Source organism: Marasmius oreades, chromosome 3 (genome assembly GCF_018924745.1).
Source record: "Marasmius oreades isolate 03SP1 chromosome 3, whole genome shotgun sequence".
Taxonomy (NCBI): Eukaryota; Fungi; Basidiomycota; class Agaricomycetes; order Agaricales; family Marasmiaceae; genus Marasmius; species Marasmius oreades.
Window position 1 is genome coordinate 3,700,172 of NC_057325.1, and position 22,585 is coordinate 3,722,756.

At 47.1% G+C, this 22,585-nt stretch overlaps 6 protein-coding genes across 7 annotated transcripts; 2 read left to right on the forward strand and 4 right to left on the reverse strand.

Moving 5' to 3' along the window:
• Positions 1-152: 152 nt before the first annotated feature.
• On the reverse strand, positions 153-1,861 carry E1B28_006580 (uncharacterized protein; the record flags this gene model as incomplete). The annotated part of the gene is made up of 3 exons (XM_043151268.1): positions 153-1,114; positions 1,176-1,610; positions 1,666-1,861. 3 exons carry the CDS (start codon positions 1,859-1,861, stop codon positions 153-155), a joined length of 1,593 nt encoding a protein of 530 aa, XP_043012362.1.
• A 109-nt stretch (positions 1,862-1,970) lies between these two features.
• E1B28_006581 (uncharacterized protein) lies at positions 1,971-8,026 on the reverse strand. The gene is made up of 17 exons (XM_043151269.1): positions 7,793-8,026; positions 7,620-7,744; positions 7,440-7,560; positions 6,883-7,387; positions 6,415-6,828; positions 6,283-6,367; positions 6,010-6,227; positions 5,709-5,948; positions 5,358-5,658; positions 5,160-5,303; positions 4,962-5,107; positions 4,736-4,902; positions 4,574-4,684; positions 3,833-4,518; positions 3,235-3,777; positions 2,371-3,187; positions 1,971-2,309 (listed from the first exon to the last, which is right to left on the reverse strand). The coding sequence occupies exons 1-17, from the start codon at positions 7,888-7,890 to the stop codon at positions 2,063-2,065; spliced, it is 4,968 nt and encodes a 1,655-aa protein (XP_043012363.1). The 5' UTR covers positions 7,891-8,026; the 3' UTR covers positions 1,971-2,062.
• A 1,308-nt stretch (positions 8,027-9,334) lies between these two features.
• Positions 9,335-11,601, forward strand: E1B28_006582 (uncharacterized protein). The gene is made up of 12 exons (XM_043151270.1): positions 9,335-9,534; positions 9,585-9,658; positions 9,720-9,903; positions 9,963-10,105; positions 10,164-10,283; positions 10,345-10,387; positions 10,442-10,553; positions 10,613-10,692; positions 10,756-10,771; positions 10,842-10,903; positions 10,963-11,066; positions 11,126-11,601. The coding sequence occupies exons 3-12, from the start codon at positions 9,789-9,791 to the stop codon at positions 11,468-11,470; spliced, it is 1,140 nt and encodes a 379-aa protein (XP_043012364.1). The 5' UTR covers positions 9,335-9,534; positions 9,585-9,658; positions 9,720-9,788; the 3' UTR covers positions 11,471-11,601.
• Positions 11,602-11,953: 352 nt separating this feature from the next.
• On the reverse strand, positions 11,954-15,166 carry THS1 (threonyl-tRNA synthetase). 2 transcript variants are annotated; one of them, XM_043151271.1, is made up of 14 exons: positions 14,943-15,166; positions 14,808-14,889; positions 14,625-14,758; positions 14,495-14,576; positions 14,319-14,448; positions 14,154-14,271; positions 13,956-14,102; positions 13,658-13,903; positions 13,571-13,601; positions 13,081-13,517; positions 12,720-13,021; positions 12,609-12,663; positions 12,421-12,550; positions 11,954-12,352 (listed from the first exon to the last, which is right to left on the reverse strand). In XM_043151271.1, the coding sequence occupies exons 1-14, from the start codon at positions 15,150-15,152 to the stop codon at positions 12,189-12,191; spliced, it is 2,268 nt and encodes a 755-aa protein (XP_043012365.1). In that variant the 5' UTR covers positions 15,153-15,166; the 3' UTR covers positions 11,954-12,188. The 2 variants fall into 2 exon arrangements, with proteins under 2 accessions (XP_043012365.1, XP_043012366.1); XM_043151272.1 differs by having other exon boundaries at positions 14,625-14,889.
• Positions 15,167-16,368: 1,202 nt separating this feature from the next.
• E1B28_006584 (uncharacterized protein) lies at positions 16,369-18,296 on the reverse strand. The gene is made up of 7 exons (XM_043151273.1): positions 18,261-18,296; positions 17,617-18,201; positions 17,422-17,554; positions 17,164-17,374; positions 17,068-17,110; positions 16,670-17,007; positions 16,369-16,611 (listed from the first exon to the last, which is right to left on the reverse strand). Exons 2-7 carry the CDS (start codon positions 18,172-18,174, stop codon positions 16,428-16,430), a joined length of 1,467 nt encoding a protein of 488 aa, XP_043012367.1. The 5' UTR covers positions 18,175-18,201; positions 18,261-18,296; the 3' UTR covers positions 16,369-16,427.
• A 1,465-nt stretch (positions 18,297-19,761) lies between these two features.
• Positions 19,762-20,748, forward strand: E1B28_006585 (uncharacterized protein; the record flags this gene model as incomplete). Its single annotated transcript, XM_043151274.1, has 3 exons — positions 19,762-19,970; positions 20,039-20,360; positions 20,572-20,748. 3 exons carry the CDS (start codon positions 19,762-19,764, stop codon positions 20,746-20,748), a joined length of 708 nt encoding a protein of 235 aa, XP_043012368.1.
• Between the last annotated feature and the right edge of the window lie 1,837 nt (positions 20,749-22,585).

The window sequence follows — 22,585 nt, forward strand, 5'->3', positions numbered from 1 at the left end:
TGGACCATTACGTCGGCGTTGGGTTCGATATGCATATCGGTGCAGATAAGTACAGTGGTTCGAAGGGCCCGGGAACGATGATAGAGGCCCTCCAGATCTAGAACACGATACGGGTATACTGGGTTATATACAAAAATGAATCCGATAATACTCTAAAATTCAGTATAAGTGGGCGGGATATCAATAAATATCGGTGGGTAATGTATGCTGCCATCATCATGTCGTCTTTCAACAACCGTAGGAGAAACGACCTCTCTGTGTGCTCTCGTCCTCGTTATATCAGTCCAATTCTGACTGATCGATGCCGAAGGAGACTGAATACAACCAGACGTTCCCGTTGCAGAACCTTCATCGAACGGGATAACAACAGAAAGCCTGTTAGAGACTAGAGGTGACAGAGGTGGATTCAAACTGGGGGAGTTGACAACCGTAGAACCCCCATATTGAAAACTCGTTCGATTCGCGGAATCGTGGTAGGGGTCGTAGGCAGACGTTGCTGACATGGGCGTTGTCCCAGAAGGTGAAGACGGAGGGTGCGAGGATGTTAGGGCGCCGCTTGCAATGACGTTGGGTATGGCATAGATGTCATCAAGGTTGAGGGGAACAGAATCATAGTAAGTTCTCTCGTACTTTTCCCTTTTCTTCCTTCTGACAATTCCTCTGACGAAAAAGAAAATAGCTAGAGCGATTAGAGCCAGACCTACGACTTCTCCGATGACTCCTCCCACGAACGCACCGACGGGAGCTGCCTTATCAGAGCTGTGTTGCCTAGACGCAGATCCTCCTGGCACGGCGGACGAAGAATTCAAGTAAGCCCCTCCTACACTTCCCATGACATAAAAGTAGTCAATTGACAGCCACTGTACAGGCCCAGAACCTTGTGCGACGCCTGTGTATGCGATGACCATCTTATGCGATCCCGCGGACAAATCGGGAGCAGTGAACAATAACTGGTTATACCAGTCAGTTCGGTTGTCCGAGGTAGAGGGCAGAGGTTGACTGCCTGGAATGACAAACGTTGTATCCCCAGAATTGTCCACGAAGTAGCGCCCACCACCACTCTGCCAGACCCGTTCTAATCCCTCATTGAAACCATAAAGTGACACGCCAGTGCCTTGAGATCGAACGAAGATCAGTATGTCAGCTAAGGTCATCGTAAAACTTGTGAAACACACCATTAAAATAGAATGTCATACTAGCACCCGTTGTTCCTGTTCCATTGTATAAACCCCGTAAGTCAAACCAGTTTCCTGTTCCGTTATCGTAATGTATACTCGGGTCGCTTCCATCAACCTTCAACACCTCCTTCTCTAATTTTGCGTCCGGAAGAGGCGCGTATTCTATCCTGTCCAACCACCATATTTGATAGTCAGGGTCGTCGATGGTAACATTCAATGTAAGGGTATGTGCTGTTCGTGATAGACGACCTTGTTCACAGAGCATGTTATGTGTAATATCATACATGGATTCACGATATGGGGTGACTTGAATCGGCCTGCCATCAACCTGGCATGTCCATTTTGCAAGAGCAGTGGTGTTGTCCGAAGTGACATCTTGAGGTTGATTGATTCGACGATTTTCTTTGGCGCCGCGAACCTGAACGAATTCGCCTGGAATCCACACTATCAACAGATACTTCAGTGCATTTAAAACAGTAAGGCACACCGGAAAACTGGAAGCTAAAGCTGGCACCGTTTGACTTCGTCCCATGCATTGTGTGGTTATATGGGGCACCGAATACGCCTAGACTGTCGAAAGATCCAACATCGAGAGTCCATGTTCCTTCTTCATAAGTTATTCTCGGGTCAATATCGTCTACGACAACCCGTCTAGGGTAATCGAGGTCGGATGACAAACTCATCTAAATTCCTGTGTGGTGGCAGGGAGAGTCGAGGTCAAAACTGTGGAGCAGCTTTTGGGGATAGACACGTTCTTGGCCGAGTTCACCGACTAACGGATTCTGACCTTGCGCAGGTAAGCACTTTTACTTGTCCAAGTTTTATAATAAAGAATTATAGTACAATAAATCAATAACCCGTCAACCCAAAACTCCACCAAGCAATTATGATTCCCCTGCATCAACTCTCCAAACTTTAATAACACCTGCCCGGTCCCCACTTACAATCCCACAACGGAAGGGAGAGTCAATGCACACCAGGGCCGTTATGACATCCTGGTGCGATTTCAACAAGTCCTGTTGGGTATGTGTGATAAGCGACATCCTCTGCTGTGGTCTGTTACTCTGAGCGCTGGAACCAGTAGTTGGCCACGTTTCTAAATGTGTACAGGCTGTGTCTGTTGTCAAGGAACTTATCAATGATAAAGTAAGTCGGCAAAATCCTAATCACAATCAGTCTTCTTATTTCTCACCTATAAGCTGGACGCTCTTGTTCCGCGTCCAGTCCACAAAGAACACTCGACCGTTCGATTTTGCCCAAATCCCATAATCGAATCTTTCGATCCTCCGAGCCAGTGATCATAAACCCCTTCCAAAGATTCCTGGACGACGTAGAGTCCATGCTCAGATCAGCAAAGTCGGACCGGTGGGCGAACGAATGTCCTCCAAATTCCATCCCAACCGTAATGGCACGCACATCAGGTGATGGCGACGATATGAGTTGACTCGGTCCACTCAACGATCTCTTATCCACCTCTTCTCCGGCTTGACGGGAACGAACCAATGCATCAATAGCCGCAGATGGACTCATATCCGCGTCAACTCCCGTCAACTCATGCGGTTCATCAATTACCCCGTCCTGGCTAAAACTCGAAGGCCGGCGTACTACGAACGTCTCGACCAAGATAGACTTTTCAATGTCCCAAACCTCGACCAAGATACTCGAGGAGAGATTGACAGCCTTCTTGGATGCCTCCACAGTGACCATGACCCATTTGCCCCGCCCTTTCGAGGGATGAATAACACATTGGTGTATCCGAACAGACCTCCCAGTCGATGCGACTCCTACATGCCAACTTTTCAACAATAGCCCGAATCTCCGATCCCATAAGCTAAGAACACCAGTAGATGTTCCAACAAGAATCCACGATCGTTTTCGATCCAGGCACATGCAGATGATAGGACCAAAGTGGCGTGGATTCTCCATGGACTGAAGTACGCGCATCGTTCGAAGATCAAGTATGGTAATTACGGAGTGGGTCGTTGCATATACCAAATTGGACGAAGCGTCTGCGAATAATCAACTAACTTGCCGGTGCGAAATAAGGGCTACTCACCCGTATTGTAATGTACCATAGACGTAACATACTCCCCAACGTTCTCGACTCGATGCTCCCGAATGACTTGAAGTTTGTTATACTTGGGCAATGTTCCTCCCTGCGTTACATGCACTCGCACAATATGTAAGCTACCATCATCAGCCGCACTTGCGAAGCAATGTGCACTCTCGAGCATACACACAGCCTTCACTTTAGCATGATGCTGTCCATAGGTATGCCTCGGTTTACTTGTCACATTTCTCTCCAACCGACCAGTATCCCAAACCTTTACTGTCTTATCATCAGAGGCAGAGACGAAAAACATGTGATCTGGTGAAACCGCCAGTCCATTAACCACGTCCGAATGAGAGCTGAGATGAGCGATTAACGTTGTCTCCATCTTCTTTGCGTTCCCGTCCCTTGAAACAAAACTATGTCGGACTGGATTCCGCCTGCGAACAGGTCCTTCATGAATTTTAGGACCAAAGTCGTTCTGAAGCTCCCGATTATTGTCCAGATACAGATTTTCAAGCAAGTTACTGATCGCGGGGTCTTGTCCATCTGTGCAAGGCGATGGGTTAGGGAGTGTGTGGCTGCTTCAGATGCGACTGCTTACCATAAGAAGAAATTGGGGCTAGCGAAGGTACACGCGGTCTAATAGTGATAGCCGCCGGGCGAAGAGTCTGCGACACAGAGAGTGACGAGCGGTCTGATCGCTCTGGAGATGTCTCCGTGCGTATATGGGTGTGTGAGTCCAGTAGTCCTAGGGCGTTGGTCTTAGACGACCCTATAGCTGGGGCTGCCTTTTGCGTGTCGATACTGCCCACCTGCATCCGACTGAGGGGTCGGAAGGAGGTCGAGTTGGTATTCGATATTACTGATTCTGTGGGGCTCACAGGTCGCTCTGCCTTCTCCTCGGTAGGAGATAGTGGGGTGCCTGATATAACAGAAGGCGGGATGGCAAGAGGTGATGAAGGTGTGCGTGCAATCTGAGCAACTGATAAAGATGAAGCGGAACCATTGATAGTCGCTAGCCTCCGACGCAAATCCTCAAACGGGACGTTCGAGGGTGTGGTATCGACGGAGAATCGATTGCTTTGGGGTGATAGAAGCGGAGATCGAGCAAACGACTCAGTAACTGTAGATCTCCTTGAACTTTTAGACGTTCTTATTCCATAGTCAGAGGTATTTGCCTTCAGGAAAACTGTCTGAGGAACAACCCCCAACTTGGTCAGCTCAATATCGCCGGTAACCTTCAGATACTTGTCAGTATCTGGTTCTAGGCTTGAACGAGAGGCGAAACTATCAACCCATCAATGTTACTATTGAACGAGATCAAACTGCGAGAAAACCATACCTTGATAGAGCATTTGCCAGTTTCAGAATATATTCCCTCATCGCTAAAAGCTTAGGTTCTTCATTGGTGGTCATACCTAATTGCTGAAGCTTCGACACATGCGCTTCATCCCTTCGGAGTGGATGGGTTAGATCCTGCCATACTGCACTAAACCACACTTACTCTTCAGACATGTTTCTCGTGATGGAAGTCCCAGTCCTACGAATAGAGGTAACACTTGCTTTCGGCGATTCTGTTCGATTGGACGCCCGCTTCGGTCCTCTCCAGAAGCTGGCTTTATCGGCTTTCTGAGCCCATTGGACTGCACCATCAAAAATTTGTCTTGGGAGCTTAAGATAGATTCCAAAAATAAGTGGAATGGTATCGCATGGTTTAACAATAGACCTACGGGAGGTTTCAATGCCATCAATAGACTTTGTTCGTCTATGACTGCAATATCCGACTTGAGGAAGTGGCGGAGCGAAGGATACAAGATGCACCAAACATCACTTGCAGGCAAATGCTTCGCAGCAGAGGCGATGAACGCGGCAGCACCTAACTCGGTGTTGAATTTCGAACTTCTGCACGTTATTGCGCTCTCACTCACCTTGCCTTATCCAGTTATTAGGGTGGTAGAGGAAACCTAGTGTCGCACTCATGAGCTCCCAGATGCGCATCTTCTGGAAAAGCCCCAGCTCGCACAAACTTGTCAAAGCGGTTAAGACTTTCGCCACAACGGTCTCTTCCACGTCTATGAGGAGATGAGCTATTTGTGACGTATGCCTAAATAGTGTGATAGACTCACCCGACAAAGCCTGGATCATCAGAGGCAGAATGTACTCTTCCAAACTTCTTCCGCCAGCACAGGCAGCCACATCAACGATGCTCTCAAAGAACGCCAGTCTGAGGAGCCAGTCCCGATCGTTAAGATAAGTAATCATGTGGCTCAATATCACGTCGTTCGTCTGCTTTCGTAAAAAGATGCAAAGGTATGATATGTCGTGCAAAACTGCGCGTTTGACGATACTCGATGGGTCCATGAGTAAGGCAGATAGATGCTCTTGTATGTTGTTCTGCAAGTCTTGCATACTGGCATCATAGGAGACCTTTAAAAAGCTGGTGAGATGATGAGCGCCTTACAGTTGAAAGGAATAACCTCGTAGTGCGCGATATCATACTCCTGCGCTTCAGCTAAAAGCTTGAACGAACCATGGGCCTTCAAGGCCTGCCCCATCTCTAGATATCGAACTGCTGTATCCGCGATCTGCACAAGGCACTGTGCATAAGTGCAACGGACGGACACTTCCGGGTCCTGCACTAGATATTTGATGTTGGGTATTATATACTCCGAGAAGATGGCGGCATTTGATGGAGTGATCACCGTAACCAGCATCAGCTAGGCATGTGAAAGAGTTAGCAACCTCAAAGATTTTGTGGGAGTATAAGAAAAACAGTACCACTTGAACTAGAGTTCGAATAGCAGCCATACGAACGGGAGCAGCGTCATCATGTAACAGTTCGATAAGATAAGGAACCATCCGATCCAATTTTGCCTCATCCGTGAGATGAGGGCAAAGGGCAAGAAAAATGTCCAGTGCACGAAGTTTTGAGCTCGGTAGGGAACAGTTTCGCAAATTGGCCGAAACAAGTGCTAATATAATCAATGCCGGTCCATCTACGAAGCGAGACGGTCAACTTTAACGATCCGACGAACACCTACAGCAACCTACCCATTGTTGCCCGTGGTGCTGGCTGAAGGACGCCCGTAAGTTTAGAGTCGCGATTAGGTATATGCAGTTCGATGGGGAGAACATCCTAGGTGTACCGTGAGCGAACATTACGTGATACCAGTACTCGCATACTTGAAAAGGTCTTGCAGTACTTGCAGACGAAGTATAATCAACCTTGACATCCATGGAAGGATTTTCTACCGTCACTGCGGTAATGTACGGCTCTACGCTTTCGAAATCCGCCCATAACCTCTCTAATCGATGGTCCGAGTCGCTCGGCAAGGTTTCGCTAGACCCGGAGGACGAACCATTGTGTAACGCAACCGGCCTCGTGTTGGAACTAGAGACAGCGGCCGTGTTCGGAGTTGCAGTGGTTGCCGTACCTACGAAAGGTGGAGGGGTAGGAAGTTCGTTGACAGATGAAACGTAGTTGTGCAAAAAGCTGAAGAAACATTCTGGGAAAACTTTCCCTCGAGTGGTGTGTAAGAGACTGTCGAAAGTGGGCCGCTCAGAGGGATCAAGGCTGATCATTTGCTTAATCATTTTCTACTGAGACCAATAAGTGAACAGCATTCAAAACAAACACCGAGAATTACTCACTCGAACTTCCTCGTCCTCGATAGCATTCAGGGGAGCATCAACATTGTATTCGCCGTCTCTGTACTTGAACAGTTGACTGAGAGTGAATAATGGTGCGCCCTCCAAGAATAATTCAGCTATGACACATCCGACACTAAAACAGTCCATCGCCTCCGTAATCTTGCCATCTCTTTTCCCTTCATTGTCTTCCATTGCAAGTCTGGACTTCTTGGCGGTGATTTCGGGGTTACTTGAAGCGGTGAAAAAGCGCTCAGGCGCAATATAACACGTTCTTCGCCCAGAAGTATCAAAGAAAAATGAAAAGTCGGAAGGGTCATCGAGTGGAAGATAGACTGGCTTGTAGAGTGCAAAATCCGACAGATAAACCCAGTTCCAAGATGTAACGAGGATGTTTTCGGACTTGATATCGCCATGTGAGATCTTTCGATTCCGAGCATCTCGAAGTCCAGTCAAGACTTGAAATGTGATCCATTTCTTCTCGATGGTGCTCAAGAAAGGGCGCGTACTAAAGATGGTCGACATACGGCACAAGAACCGACACCGGACGATCAACACACCTTATTCGGTCATAGAGATTACTTGCTATCCATTGTCTGATGATGTAGCCCGCTTTGTCTGTCTCCACGAAGGATTGGTAATTATATACGTTGACAATGTTCAACAATTCTTCCCTTTCCACTGGCAGTGAACGTATGAATCAGTGTCGTGAACAGAGCTCAATAAAGTAGTAAGCGCACCCTTCAATCGCCTCGTATAAGATCTCAATGTTACTCCCGGGTCAGGTTTGATGAAAACCTTGACTACTAGATACCCATTCTTGTGCCGACACTTGATCGTTTTCAGGAAACGAGCAGACCCGAGACTAAGTAGCAGTCAATACTTATCAGTTGAGGAAGTTGTGTCTACGCACCTTTTCTCGTAGATAATGTCTCCCCCGAGCTCTGAGATGAAAGAGTCCAACGCGCCAGTTGTGCGCGTGAGTGTAGCGCCAGACTGAACGTTTCCCATCGTAAATTCCTGCTATGGAGGGAGGCCTCTAATTCATGCAAGTTGCATATGTAGAATAGTACGAAAGTCGGTAATTGAGGCCGTCTGAAACAAGGCAGCAGAAGTAGTAGTGGGCGGATGACGTGAGAAGCCACTGAACAGGAGTCCCGAAACGTGACTCCTCTCACCAAGTTCTTTCATGTACACTGAGCACTCACAAGCGACTATCTTTCTTGCTCAGTACAGATCGGCTAGCTAGGCTATTCCAAGACGACTTGTCATAATTCTCTGCAACGCGTTCAGAAAGAATGAAGTACTAGCGCCATTGAGGCTTGCTCGCCTTTCGGTCTATCACCGGATGTCCTCGTTACTTCCTCAGGCTACTTGCTTGGAATTTATTTGAGAAGCAATGCCTCTACTATATCCTTACCACCTCGCACAGACATCTGGCAGATGCTGAGGGAGATACGGCGTCCGAATCAACACCCTTGAAAGGACCTCAAACAAGTCGCAACCGACTCCAGCAGCAATATGTAAGTAGGATATGAAAGCATCTTTTCTAATTGAAGTAATTCAAGCTTCTTGAAAAGCTGTAATGTCCTTCTGTGCATACGAGTGAGTACATAGCTCCTTAATGGTCTTGAGGATATTCTTTCCGAGACCCTGTCGTTATCACGGTGTAAATAACCAGCCTTTCCTGGGCCGCTTCTCGTCTTCTTCAATGAGTAGCTTTGCATCTTGTAATTCCCATCCCCCATGATGAGCCTTTTCAATGGATGACTTCCTGTAAGAATTATTTGTAAATATCGTTGCAAATAACGCTAGAAATCATCGGAGATATCTTAAACGAGTGATACCATCAGGGCATGTTCTAAATTCTTGGATTTAGAAAGGCCTAGCGACTTTCTAAACCGCTTAAGCGAGGTGAGTCCACATGGTTTCCAACCCAGATAAGAGGCTCCTTGGGAGCGCTAAGGAGAGAAGAGAGGAAGAAGGAAGGGAGTCCCAGAACTTAGGTATTAGCGACCCCTTTCTAAACCGTTTTTGCTGCAATATTTCGTTAAGCGAGGTGAGTCCACATGGTTTTCAGCCCAGATATGGAAGTCTTGTCCGCGCTTACACCCTTGGCGAGCTACCACACGATAAATCCGAGCACTTCATGCAAGTTTCCAGCATTGCAGGAGGCATCTGCAAATAATTTGACAATTTCCCAATTTGCAATTTACATCAAAACTTTTATTTGAAAGGAGATTATTTGCACATTAGACTCGTGAGCCGTCCTCAGGTGAGCAGTTACATTTCGTTGATGCGATGTCGGACTTTGAATAAGGGTGACTTCACCTGAAAAACGTTGGCGTTTGAAAAGTGCCGGATGGAGCCGAGCCCATGCACATAAATCATCCAATCAGAAGTTTATCTGCAGAGGGTCGGAATTCAATATGCCGGGCCGAAGATGGTCAGCCGCCCAAAAGCAACGGTGTTGGGCATGGCATTCTCTCCAGTCTGGATCTACACAATCCCTCGGGTTCCATGTATCCATCGATTTTTGCCCTTCGCACTCCGGTTCCATTAACGGTTGATTCACAAGATGGAAAGGACTTCGCAGCACGCAATCTCAACATCTTCACACGCCTCCCCCCAGTACTCGTTGCAAAAAATACTCGAGTAAACCTGCCCCAATTCTGCCTCGCTAACAACTCGCTAAGGACCCATAGACTCAACATATTCCGCCCACTCTATAGCCAAGGGGCCGCAGACTAGGAAAATGGCAGCTCAAAGAGGGAAAACGGTACGTAAATTAGAGTGCTTTGAAATACAACCATTTTTTTCGAGCGGCCCACGGTTTTTAGGATAACTAAGACCATACGATATAAATAGTTCTTTAGGTTCTGCTCTACCGATCTATCCTAACCATTAAGATGTCGGAACCCCTTGCTCCGTACGACGGGAACTCAATGCAACCTAAGCCTACGGATGCCTCGACTGCCACCACACCTCCGCCTTATGCTTTCCCCTCACCCACAACGCAAAGATGTATAGCCTTGTTCCACGAAATTGTCTCTTGCCAGTCTAACTCCGGCTTCTTTCTTTAGTGGAATACGCCGACCTCGCTGTAATAGATCTCTCGAAAGCTTCCACATCTGAAGGTAGTAAGGGGCTAGCGGGCCAACTAGCTCGAGCTATGCACGAGCAAGGCTTTTTCTACGTCGTGAACCACGGCTACACTCAAGAGCAGGTAGTCGACTTATCCCTTACGAGCCTGATATTTTGGTCATCTCAATATTTCCTTTCAGACGAACCGAATATTCAGTATCGCTAATCAGACTTTCGACGGGGTCAGTCGGGAAGAGAAAGAACTATACACTGGGGAATCAGAATCCATTTATGAAGGCTACAAACCAAAGCAGGCATGGGTAAGGACGCCTTTCCTGTGAAGACAAGCCGGGTCATGCGCTTAGAAAATAAGGTCTTCAGAAAATCCAGAATGGTGTTCGTGATCAAATCGAGCACTACAATAGTACGTCTCCCCTGCCATAGGTTATTGTCAACCATATCTGAATCGAGTCACCAGTCAATCGGGATGTCAATCGACACTCTCATCCCGAGGCTCTTCGTCCATTTACGGATGAAGTAAAAGCATTCGCTCACCACAATCATCACAAGGTTCTTGTGCCCATACTACAGTGCGTAAAATTCACGAAGGTCCGTCTCCTACCTCGAATGCTAAAGAGGACTTGTGAAGACTTCTCGCTCTGGGTTTGGAACTGCCCGAAGACACCTTGGTGCGGGAGCACGATTTCAATGCCCCGGGAGAGTCTTCAGGTAAGTAACCGTCCAATCCATATTCCCCATGTGGTTTCTGATCGTTGTTATTGAATGCGATAGTGAGATTTATGAAATAGTGAGTTGGGACTACCGCTACTTGTTTGTTTTTTTCCAACACCCTGGGTTTAAATCGAAATTACCATCAGCTTCCCTCGATCCGCAGGGGAGGAAGAGAAAACAAAACAAGTATGGCTAAAAGGTCATACAGGTAAGACTTCCATGTGTTGTTTTCTATATACCCCAAAAGTTCATCATATCCTCGACTAGATATCGGCTCGATTACAATTCTCTGGTCCCAGCCCGTCGGCGGCCTTCAAATCCTTTCTCCCGATGGTCAATGGCGATGGGTCAGGCACATGGAAAATGCCTTGGTGTGTTGTGTTTTTTTTGGGTGTCCTTCCGGTCAAGCGTTTGAACGATGACCATACAGGTGATCAACGCCGGCGACGCCATCGATTTCCTATGTGGAGGGTACTACCCGGCTACCCGTCATCGAGTTATTCAGCCGCCTCAGGATCAGAGGAACCTGGCTCGTCTGGGAGTCTTCTATTTTGCTATGGCGAATGATGATGTGAAGCTTAAACCTCACGAGGAGAGTCCGATATTGGCCAGAGTTGGCATAAATAGGTTTTGCGACCCAGAGGATGCTCCCACGATGCGTGCGTGGAGAAAAGGTCGTACAGCTGCATACGGCCGGAGTAATCTAACTATGGGGAAGGTAGCAGGCGTGGAGGAGGAAATGATTCATGGCGTCCTTGTCAAGCATTTCAACTAAGAAACTGAGGAATGACGAGCGGAAGAGTGGAAGTTGATCTATAAACGCGCAGGATCATCGGCGTTGAATATTTGGGAGTGGGAACAGCTTTACATAGTACGTGACGGTTTATTTGGGTGATTATAGGGTGCATTCGATAGGTGCAATATTATTGTGCATTACTGTGTCTTGAGCAAGTGCAAATTATTCATAAAAGACGGAATCTATAGGGGAACCGAGTTTTCAGACAGACGGTATACTAAGGGTCTTTAATACGTGCAAGATAGAAGTTGAAATAGGAAGAAAAAGTAGTGGATCAGTAGTACACACCATTCTTTGTGTAGGGATTGCGAATCAGTTGACATACTACCATTCCTTCTCGGTGAAATCCTTAAAATAAGATCATTCTCTTCAAGCGAGCGGCCTTTGGTCTACTATGTAAATTGCAAACGTCAACAAAAGCTTTTCGGAAGAGAAGTAAAACCCAGGTCCGAGTGATGTTGACGTTGATACGTATACGGATGGGTTGATTTCAGTCAGGCTCCACTCGCGAGTCGCGAAGACGACATGTACATGAGCCAGCTGCACAACAACGATTGCTGTAATAAATAAGAAAAAGAAGATTGGTACAATCTTCGTCATTTTCCAGGCAGTCGGCACACCACATTATGAAGCGTGACCCCAGCAGTTAAACCATTTTGCCCAAACTCTGGGCGGTGCATTCTAATCTACCGTATCCCTAAACCGTCTTCTCAACCTGATGCAACGCTTTCGTTGTCTTTAACCTCACGAACATCTCAACAGCCGCATCAAGACTGATATCCTCGCCTCTAGATTTCGAGTTGGGATCATCTCTGTTCCTGATGTTAACCGATTGTTTCTCCAACTCTTGTTGTCCCACAACTATGAAAGAACAAAAGGGTGACAAAATCGGTAACCATACAACCAGCAAAAAAAAAACGAACACAGACCTAAGATGAAATTGTATTGTGCGATCTCTCCATTGCGAATTTTCTTTGGAAGCGTGTTGTCGCTATCATCCACATCGGCATACATGCCCAGGCCAGTTAGACGAGCCGCTATCTGGGACGCGTACTCTTTCTGCAGGGAATAGATCAATGAAACGAGAAACAAATGTCAGATCACATGAACCACTCACGAACGGTGCAGCGACAGGGATAACAAGAACTTGACGAGGTGACAACCAGAATGGCCTAGCGTACCCAGAATAAGAACTCGGCACGAAGTGAACGTTTCATCGCTAACTCACCATTTGCCTCCGAAATGCTCGGTAATAATAGCGATGAACCTCTCCAGACTACCCAAAATCGCACGATGAATCATCACGGGGCGCGATGGGGGCCGATCGGCGTTGCCTGTTTCTTCGGCGGACCGGTATTTGAGTTTGAAGCGTTCGGGAAGTTGGAAGTCGAGCTGGATTGTTGCACATTGGAACGACCGGTTCAGCGCATCTCGGATGGTAATGTCGATCTTTGGACCATAGAATGCACCATCCCCTGGGTTGAGCTCCCATTTACCAGGGTATTGGTCTTCCAGTGCCTTCTTGAGTTGCTGTGAACGAGAAGCCAGTGTAAATTTAAGGGCACGTATATTTAACAAGAACATTGTACCTCTTCAGCATAATCCCAAGTCTTTATCTCACCCAAGAACTTCTCGGGACGTGTGGAAAGTTCGAGATGGAACTCAAACCCGAAAAGACCATATATATGCTGCATGAAATCAAAGAGGGCGTGAATCTCGCCCTCTATTTGGGAAGGAGTGCAGAAGATATGCGTGTCGTCCTGCATAAATCGCCGTACACGTGTCAAGCCGGTCAGCGCTCCCGAAGCCTCATTTCGGTGAATAATCCCAAACTCAGCCATCCGAATGGGAAGCTCTTTGTAACTTCTATCTCGTGAGTCGAAAATGAGACAGTGTCCGGGGCAGTTCATAGGTTTGAGCGCCCATTTTTCTTTCTCAACGTCGAGCGAGAACATGTCTTCCTGATAGTTTTGCCAATGACCGGAGGTTTCCCACACTTTGGAGTGATACATGTTGGGAGAAATGACTAGGTGGAGATCGAACATTAGATGCAGCCTTTAGAAGACGCATCCTTCGCACCTTCCTGGTAATCTCGCTTCCAATACTCGGACTACGGGGGAGGCGTCAGTACGGAGATCTGGACAATGACTAGCACTCTGGACTCACGCGCACGAGCTCAATCAGATTGTTATATATCCGGGTGCCATGAGGAAGCCAGAAGCAACTTCCGGGACTGAGGTCGTTGAAGAAGAAGAGGTCTTGCTCCCGGCCAATCTTTCGGTGATCACGCTTCGCAGCCTCTGCAAGCCACACCTTATGCGCAGCCATCATTTTCTTGTCTGGGAATGATATTCCGTAGATTCTTTGTAACGATTCGTTCTTCGCATCACCGAGGAAATAAGAGGCGGAGTTCTGCGACAAGAGCGTTGGTTGGTTGATGAGAGCAAGGCATTAGAGGACGCACTTTGGTGACCATGAATGCTTTGATCTTCCCCGTATGTGGTATGTGAGGTCCAACGCAAAGGTCGATCATTGGACCACAACGGTAGACAGTAGTAGAGGTACCATCGGGAATCTTGCTTTCAATGAGGTATTGCTTATACTTGTTGTACTGAAGCAAGGATCAGACAAAGCGTTGGCTTACAGGTGAGCGAACACGTACCCCGAACATTTTCTTGAGATTTTCCTTCGAGACAACAAGACGCTCGAACTTTTGCTTGTCCCTGATGGCCAATTCTGATAGTTTCTCCAATGCAGGATAATCAGCTTCAACGACAGGACTGGAGTCTAGATTAGAAAAGACGAAATGGCACGTGAAGACTCCTACCGCTCTTGTATGCCCATTTCGTAGAAGAACCCGTCGTTTGTCGGAGGTCCTAGACACAGATGACAACCATAGTGACGTTCAGCGGCTTCTCCTAGTACGTGCGCGGAAGAATGCCAGAAGACGCGTTTCCCTGAGGCCAGTGTGAGCGTTGCAGTTTTTGTAGGTGATCTACTTGCCTTCCGGGTGCTCAAAATCTAGCAATTCCAGCTTGCAAGATCCTTCCAAAGGTCGTTCGAGATCCCAGACTTCTCCGTTGACCTAAAGCGACATGAAAAGAGGAAATCAAAAATTTATCAATTGACATACCTTGGCAATAACAACCTTCTCAGATAGTCCCTTGGAAATTTCCTTCGCGACATCCATGGGACTTGTTTCCCAACTCAACCCCTTCTTCTCATTTCCGTCAGGTAAAGTTATGGTAATTTCTTCACGAGGTTTGGCTAACACCCATCGTCAGATCTTCGAGTGAATCAAATTCCAGATCATTACATTTCACTTCTTCATCGTATTCCGCCTTCAACTGTTCGAACATTTGAATCCGGTGGCTGAAGTATTCCGGAGGTGGTTGCAACTAAATCACTCTGATCAGAACACAGACGGCCGAGATATGAAGGACAAATTCACTTCCAAAGGGTATTCCGACACAGCAACCGCTTTTCCTTTCTTCTGCGCCTTTTCTCTTTTTGCTTCCTGTTGAGGTGGTGGTTCTACGGCTGGCGTGGCCATTGCACTGCAATACCGGGGGTAAAACGAATATCTGTGAAGTGGTACGTGGCAAGAGGTGAATCTGACTCGAAAGTTCTGAGAAAAAACTCTGGAAATCAAGTTCAGCATGCACAATCGCGATCGTGATCAATTTTTCGTGACCTGACGTGACTCGATTTTGACTCATGACTGTGACTTGCCGGCAACGTTTATGGTAAGGCTTTCCGCGGGCCTCGGGAGGCAATTTCGGAAGTCATTTAGCCAAAAGGGGCATGCTGACTGCTTTCCTCCGTCCGAGGCCGGGACTACTGACAATTCATATTGCTGACTTTTGCACTTTGACTTTGTTCTTACCATCAGGAGTCCACTGACGATTATTCCTCAGTTGACGTGACGTTGACAGTATGACATCTTCGAAACAAGTCAAAAATGACCCAAATGTGGTGATTTATTTCATATTTATTTACAGAGGCTGAAAATAAATCGATAAACCCTTTTGAAGCACAATTAATTTACCATTAATCAGATAAATGATTAATATCGCTTAATTACTTTTAAATAATTAATAATTAATCGTCAACAAGGGTTTTTCTCTGCCACCGTTAATAGAGAAAAGGTAGCAGCGAAACTCATCTTGTTGTATATCCAAGTCAATGTTTTCTGGATTATCTATGGAACTGTATTGATGCTTCACAAAGAGGGAAGTTGCAGGTAATCAATACATTACGGCACGAATCGTACCAGTATGGTTCGCACAGCCACCCTCAAGTCACATGTGGAAATCAGCATGAATCATACAGCCACTCTCAAGTCTATTCCTTGTGTTTTGGGTACTTCATGTGGCATTAGGATGTAAGAATTTACTCAATAATATGTCTGGGTTCTAACCCTACCACTATCTGCACAGAGACTTATCATGGTAGCCTTATGATTCCAATTTTTTTAACCTTTCCCACGCAGGTATTACGGCATGAATTATACCAGTACAGTTCGCACAGCCACTATTGTAACTTGAACAACCACCACCATGTACGACAAATTGACGACGAATCAGGGTAAACTTCTTCAATATCTTCTTTCCTTTCTCCAGATATGCAGCGTGTTTACCAGGTTCAATTTTAAAGACAGAACAGTTAGTTATTACCCTCGTGGTCTTGCTCATAAGTACTTAGCAATGCTATGTCCATTATTGGCTACTACCTACCCTCGTGATCAGGCTTATCCTTGACTTAACCTGTGGCTCCGATCAAGGCACCTACATCAATGTCACGTCAATGTCACATCAACTGAGGAATAATCGTCTGTACCCTCTTACCATCAGCAACCTCTTCACATCTTTTTAGTATTGTAAATCAAGCCTTCTGTACTAGAGTGATCATTTATGTAAACGAAGTATGAATACATTTACAGTTTTGCCTTCCTGCCAGTGACAGACAAATACTCCTCGGTCCATCTTCCGATCAGGTGACCTAGCTCGTTTGGCTTTTCATGAGGAACGAGATGTCCTGCACCCGCCATTCGTACATTTTCAGAGTTCTCGGGTCGTAACCACACCCGTGTGCGCGTCGAGTACGCAGTGACACCCAATCTTCGATTCGAGAGACAATGAACAACTCTGAAATCCAAAAATAACAAAACAGACTCACTCTTTCTGACCTACCCCAGGAACAACCCACTTCAACCCAACATCTTTCGCTTTCAACTCACCCCTCCAAAGCCTCACCCAAGCTTCTTCAGACCCAGTCCGTGTGTCTGAAAATGCGATGGCCTCATGAAGTGGGGGCATCTTCAGACGGACTTGTTTGACTGGGACCTCCGACTCGACTAACCCTTCCTCGACGTACAGATCCAATACACGCGTATCCCAGCGTCTAAAGAACTCAGACTTAAGGAATGCGCCTTTAGCGGCTTCACGAGAATTCCAGGTGCTTCGCCTGCCAAATGCGCCTCTTGCAAGGCTGTTGGGGTGGTCGTTATTGATCGGCTGCGGGAACATGATTACTGGGTCAACCAGGATGAGCAAGCTAAAGAAATTGGCGCTGACGTCCTCATCGGAGTCACTGGGCGAAGATATCGACGCTAGCGTGCTACGAAATGAACATCATCAGCTGCAAGAGCATGTATAGATCGAGGGCCTTACGAAACACAGCCCCCAAAGGAATGTCCGATTCCAATAATTGTTCGAGTTTTGACGCCCACGTTGGAGTCATAGAAGCCGTGCTTAAGACGCCCAGCGGTTTCACACTGCGACAAACGAGGGAGGTGTGTCGGAAGAACGTCAGTGCTAGTTTTGGGGGGGAGATAATGCGTGAAAAAGGTAAGTAGATCGCGTGCAGCATTTCGCCAGTGAACTGAACATGAATGAGCGATTATAACCTGCAATTTAACAAGTACTCACAGAGGGAGTTCAGATTTCCTTGATTCAGCAAGGCGGAATCTCCATGATTGGCGGCTTCCCATACCCATACTTCCTGAATTGAACATTGAGAAGTAGGTAGAGATAGTAAAGCTGCCAATGTCGGTTCCCATGTCTGCAAGGCAAGAAATGATGGTCAGCTCTGGACCGCCAGGAGGAGAAAATGCTCGTCCAAACCTCTTTATTGAACCCGTTGGCATGAGCGAAGAACAGCGTCAGGTCATCTTTCTTCGCCTGGATATTTGGAATTCGTACATAGCGATTGAAGCACAACCACAGCACTCGTTGTTGTCCTCTGCGGGGTTTTCCCTCTTTCGTTCTACTCACAGCCTCCGCCTCTAGCTCTCTTCTGATCTCTAGCAACCTCGCCTCTCCATCCCGTGCTGACCTCTGCCTTTCCTCTTTCGATAAGTTTCCCCCTTCCTGAACTGTTGAAGGCAAGTCGACATCCGGGTCTTCCCTCCAATATGCGGCAGGTACAATATGCGTCGTCAATGTATACGGTATTCGAGGATCGTTGTGCCAAATTGGTTGTCTCTGTCCAGAAGGTAATTCCGGCAATAAATGAGGCGGTGGAAGTACTTCTGGCGGTGGTGGGTATGCACTGGCAAGCACTACTGGAGGACCAGGAAAACCGTTGGCCAAGTCGGGTGGGGGTGGTGTTGGTGAACGTTCACGACGAGGGTGCGAGTGAGGGTGCTGGGCATCATCATACAGTCCCTCTGTGGCCTTCATAGCGTCAAATCCTGCCTCACTCTACAACTGAGATGCATCTTTTTTTTAGTGTGATTCTTGCTCCGGTAATCAAAACGCTTACTCACCGAATCAGAATATGGTCGTGCACGTGCAATGTGCTGCATTTACTGATGCCTCTGAATCAGCTCTTGATTTCGGTTGCACGGCTTCAATATTACGCCGAATGAAGTTGGAAGTTGTATGAACAGGAATCTCGGGATCGGGAGGGCAATTACGGTACGGGACAGAGATAAACCTCCGGCTAGACTGAGGCCCGGCACGGCGGCACCCTGACAGATGGTCTCTTCCTCTTACACGGTCATGATTAATGATTGGTCACTATGCTAGCACTAGGTCTGGTAAGTCAAGGATTCAGGAGAATTTTTTACTAACTCGATTATTCAAAGTTGATAATCATGGAACATCCGGGACGTGCTACGGCTTTCAGAAGTTGTTGGAAATGGAAGCTTGATCGAAGTGGTCCCACTGCAAAATGTTTGAACAGACGACTCGCAGGAAAGTCAAGGAAGGTTCTCGTTCGAACTGGACTAGATCCAAGCCAGCGCTTTGAGATCAGGATCGGGAGAGCTCGTCCTCGAGTCATTTGGAGCTCTGAATAAGAGGAGCTTGACCTTGGTGGGGGTGCTGCGTAAGGCTTCAGATCCATGAAATCAGACTTTTGCGTTAACGGTTCGAAGTGTCAGTGTCACTGTAACAAGGGGTTTCCGAGTCGTGACTTTGCTGAGGGTTCCATACTCGGTTTTCGTCGGAACTGCAAGGTAGGCGCGACCTTACATAGCGCAAGGCCCCTCTGCATCTCCGCGTTCCGAAATAGATCCAGTGCTGCCTCTTGTGTCTCGTATGTTTGCTGTTTTTTGTTCATAATGCCAGCGGTTAACGTCCGGCAGTCAAACGTTCGCAAACGGATTCTTAAAGTCAGCGAAACCGCAGCGCCAGCGCCGTGGATTTCAGTAGCTGTTAGAGAGTCAAACCCTACAATGGACGGAGTAAACGTTTTCCCTTCGAACTGCCGCTCTGACCAGGCTCTAGGCTCAACTAGCCGATACACCATTGCTCGACTCCTATTTCGTTCGGTACCCTCAAGATTCGGGACACCCTGGAACTGGCTAGAAACCCTCGCGAATATGGCGTCGATCACAATCAACACTTCCATCTCCATACACGCGCAAAGATGACTCCAGTCATCAGCTCCTCCCCACTCACGAATCTTTGACTGCCGTTACCTTACTTCCAGATACATGAAGCTTCGAAACACCCCTCAAACCTTAACCCTGAAGCTTGGGGGAAGCTCAATGGTGTCTTGGCATGAGCATGACTGGTGACAGTGCTACAGTTGTTTATGCTCACAGGATTACGCACGACTAATTTCGGGCCGAGACCATAATTGTCACGAATTCCGGAGCCGGAGTTTCCACGACCTGTGGCGCGTGATGACTCACTTCACTGCCTTTAGGCGATTCGATCCGTTCTCGATCTTCTTTTATGCTTTTATGCTTTCAAATCTCGAATTAGGGGATATATAAAAGGGCATTATGGAGTATTCCATCCGTCCGAAACCACCCAACCATGTCGCCCATACCCTGCTCAAAGATCGTTGCAACCACACATCACAATCTCTCCGTTGGCCAACGACCATTGACAGATGCCGAAGAACGTGTAGTTCTTGCACTTGCAAAGCGAGTCCTGCATACTCGGCAGCTCAAAGTTAAGGCTGACCTGGAGCGGAGAAAAAAACTTGCTCCTCCAAGTTCAACTGCACCGCTTTGGATGCCCAGGTACGCAAGTGTTCTGTTTGCTATTCTTTAGAACCAACCCGTACTGACTAGTTCACGATCCTCTACAGGGTAGATATATTCGACGATCCTAGCTGTAAAGATATCATCGCGACATTTGAACTGCCTGGTGTATCCGTGCAAGAAATGAACGTCGACATCAAAGATGGCAAACTGGTTGTCGAAGGGACACGACAGATGAAAGTCAAGCCAGTCAATTCTCAGTATCCCGGTTGGGTGTATCCCGACACTCCCGACCTCACTGCCCCGCTTTCCGAAGACAACATGCAAGTCGACAGTTCAATCAACGAAGCTGCTCCTCGAATCATAATTGCGGAGCTGCGATACGGAAAATTCAGAAGAGATAACATTCAACTACCGGACGGCGTCCAGGTAAGCAACACAACTACTATTTTACTTCTTCCGCCTTCCCTCGAGCGCACATCTCCCAGTGGCTCTGACTTTCACCGAGTCAACCTTACGCCAAGTCGAGATGTCATCAATTCTACTTCATTGTCTTGTTATGGGGAAAGGCACTCCTATCATCAGACTTTTCCATTTTAGATGAATAATAAGATCTCATTGACTCTCTTTTTGTCAACAGAAAACGGATGTGACCGCATCGCTACAGAATGGCATGTTAAAAGTTATTTGGCCACGTCACCCTCAAGCTAAGCGAGTCACCAAGTCTGGGGGCGATGAGCCGCTCACGATCAAGTCAGAGGATGCTTCCCACCTGCGCGTGGGTGGAAAGAATGGTAACACCGGCCCCCACAAGTAAAGCAGGAACTATGGAGAATTCCGCCGACTGGCATCTGGCCTGTGATTGACAAATACGTTGCTTTGTTCCGCCTTTCCAACTCTTGCTATACATGCACGCTATCCATCTTCCCTTCCTTTCCTTCACTGACCATTCCATATACTGGATATCGCTACGCAGCCTCCATCTCCCTCCTCCATTGGCCGCTATTTATGATCTCCGGAATTACGAACTTCACGAATTGTTGTATTACCCTACCCATGGTTCCTACTTCCCCGTGTCGTCTTTTCGCACAGCGGGAAACGTCAATTATTATTTTCTTCTTTCTTGGGTTTCACGGTGAATTTAACAGCACTGTATTCTTGCTAATGTTACTATTGTCGGACAAATCTGCATTAATTTGGTTATACTAAGCACTTCAGTTTCGTTCTTATCTTTATTGGTTCTTGCACCTCTTTCCATACACGTATGTAGCGCTAGTCACCCCGCTCACTGTTAATATCGTAGATTGTAAAATGTAAAAATGTTTGTGCACTGGAAAAGATAGTTACTTAGCACTGAAGTAAAACGTCCGAATGCCAGGGATATTGGTGTTTTTGACGGAACGCTGGCTGCCTTGTAAGTTGTAAGTTGTTAAGTCTGATTCCCGTCTTACTCAAAACTCAACAGCACTTCTTGGTGCCAGTTACCGATGATAGTGATTGAAACGTAAAATACCGTACGAGCGTAGGTTTGATTCGTGCGGTCGATCGATGGATTATCCCGTAGCCACAAGTCGCCAGGTATTGGGGTACTTTTGCTCGGATACGACGGCGGTGAGGGGTAAAGGAAGTAAAAGATGCTGGACACAGGACGATAAACTTGGGACGAGTCGTCAAACTCAATCGATCATTCCTCATCTATCGACAGAGCTGTGGTACGCTCACATGGATGGATGGGAACAGAAGAACATAATGTATTCTAGAACCCCCACAGTCGACCCACAGTTGCTGCGCTAATGTAAAATTTCAATTTCTCGCAATTGCTGTGAAGCCAAAATCACCATCGAAGGTGGTCTTCCCATCCTAGACGAACCCGTGTATTGGGAAAACCCGTGGTTTTCAGCGAGAGTGGGGACTAGGAGAGCCTGAATCTAAGCCGTGTCACCTGCATTTGGATCCTGATCATGAGATCCAAATCCTGTAAGTCTCCGCACTTGAACCTATGCTCTTTCGGTACCGTTCGCCATATCGGCCTATTGTCGAGTCACAATAGTCGAATGTATATGTGATTCAAGAAGATAATCTGAGGTTCGATCGATCTTCACGCAGCCAACTGCCTTCAATCAGATTAAACGAGGTCAAATGCATAATGCACGCACCACAGCAATCGTCGTGTTTCGATGGGATTGATATGAGGTTATTCAACGCTGGTTTGTCTCTAAAGATACCAATAGAGCTCTCAAGGGGGAAATGGCGCCGTCTGTGATAAACAAGTTCGACCGGCGGATATCACCATCAGCGTTTCAGAACTGAGACCTGTTAGCCTGTACAGCAGGAAGAGATTCTGCTGTAGAACGATAGCGTGGTGAGCCCCTGATAGGGATGTAAGCGATGAGAGTGTGCTTTGGCGCCCGGTAGGTAGTGTTTGGATTCTGATTGACGCCTATGAGGCAAAACTTGAATTTCGATCCATAGTATGAGCGGTGAAGACTGAATCTCAAAAGACTGCATTTGGGACTGTCCACATATTCTGTTAAACTTGGCTGGAAGCCTACGATTATTTTGGTTGATCCTTTCGATACCAATCAGTGAAACCGAAGTCGAAAATGCATCGCGTAGTAGCGCCCAGTGCTAGAACCCTTCTTGCCTGATCATAA

Bases quoted from the DNA above. Each gene is read 5' to 3' on its own strand.
- E1B28_006581 (XM_043151269.1), bottom strand. From the start codon at position 7,890: ATGGGAAACGTTCAGTCTGGCGCTACACTCACGCGCACAACTGGCGCG. The intron at 5,304-5,357 runs GTGAGTCTATCA...ATCTCCTCATAG, and splicing joins GATGATCCAGGCTTTGTCGG to ACGTGGAAGAGACCGTTGTG. The intron at 5,108-5,159 runs GTGAGTGAGAGC...ACACCGAGTTAG, and splicing joins TAATAACTGGATAAGGCAAG to GTGCTGCCGCGTTCATCGCC.
- THS1 (XM_043151271.1), bottom strand. From the start codon at position 15,152: ATGCTGAACTTGATTTCCAGAGTTTTTTCTCAGAACTTTCGAGTCAGA. The intron at 13,602-13,657 runs GTGAGTCCAGAG...CCTCCCCCGTAG, and splicing joins ATCTGATTGAGCTCGTGCGC to TCCGAGTATTGGAAGCGAGA. The intron at 13,022-13,080 runs GTACAATGTTCT...TCTCGTTCACAG, and splicing joins CTTGGGATTATGCTGAAGAG to CAACTCAAGAAGGCACTGGA.
- E1B28_006582 (XM_043151270.1), top strand. From the start codon at position 9,789: ATGTCGGAACCCCTTGCTCCGTACGACGGGAACTCAATGCAACCTAAG. The intron at 10,284-10,344 runs GTAAGGACGCCT...TAAGGTCTTCAG, and splicing joins ACAAACCAAAGCAGGCATGG to AAAATCCAGAATGGTGTTCG. The intron at 10,554-10,612 runs GTGCGTAAAATT...GGACTTGTGAAG, and splicing joins GTTCTTGTGCCCATACTACA to ACTTCTCGCTCTGGGTTTGG.
- E1B28_006584 (XM_043151273.1), bottom strand. From the start codon at position 18,174: ATGAAGGCCACAGAGGGACTGTATGATGATGCCCAGCACCCTCACTCG. The intron at 17,555-17,616 runs GTTTGGACGAGC...CTTGCCTTGCAG, and splicing joins CCAACGGGTTCAATAAAGAG to ACATGGGAACCGACATTGGC. The intron at 17,111-17,163 runs GTAAGGCCCTCG...TTCATTTCGTAG, and splicing joins TCCTTTGGGGGCTGTGTTTC to CACGCTAGCGTCGATATCTT.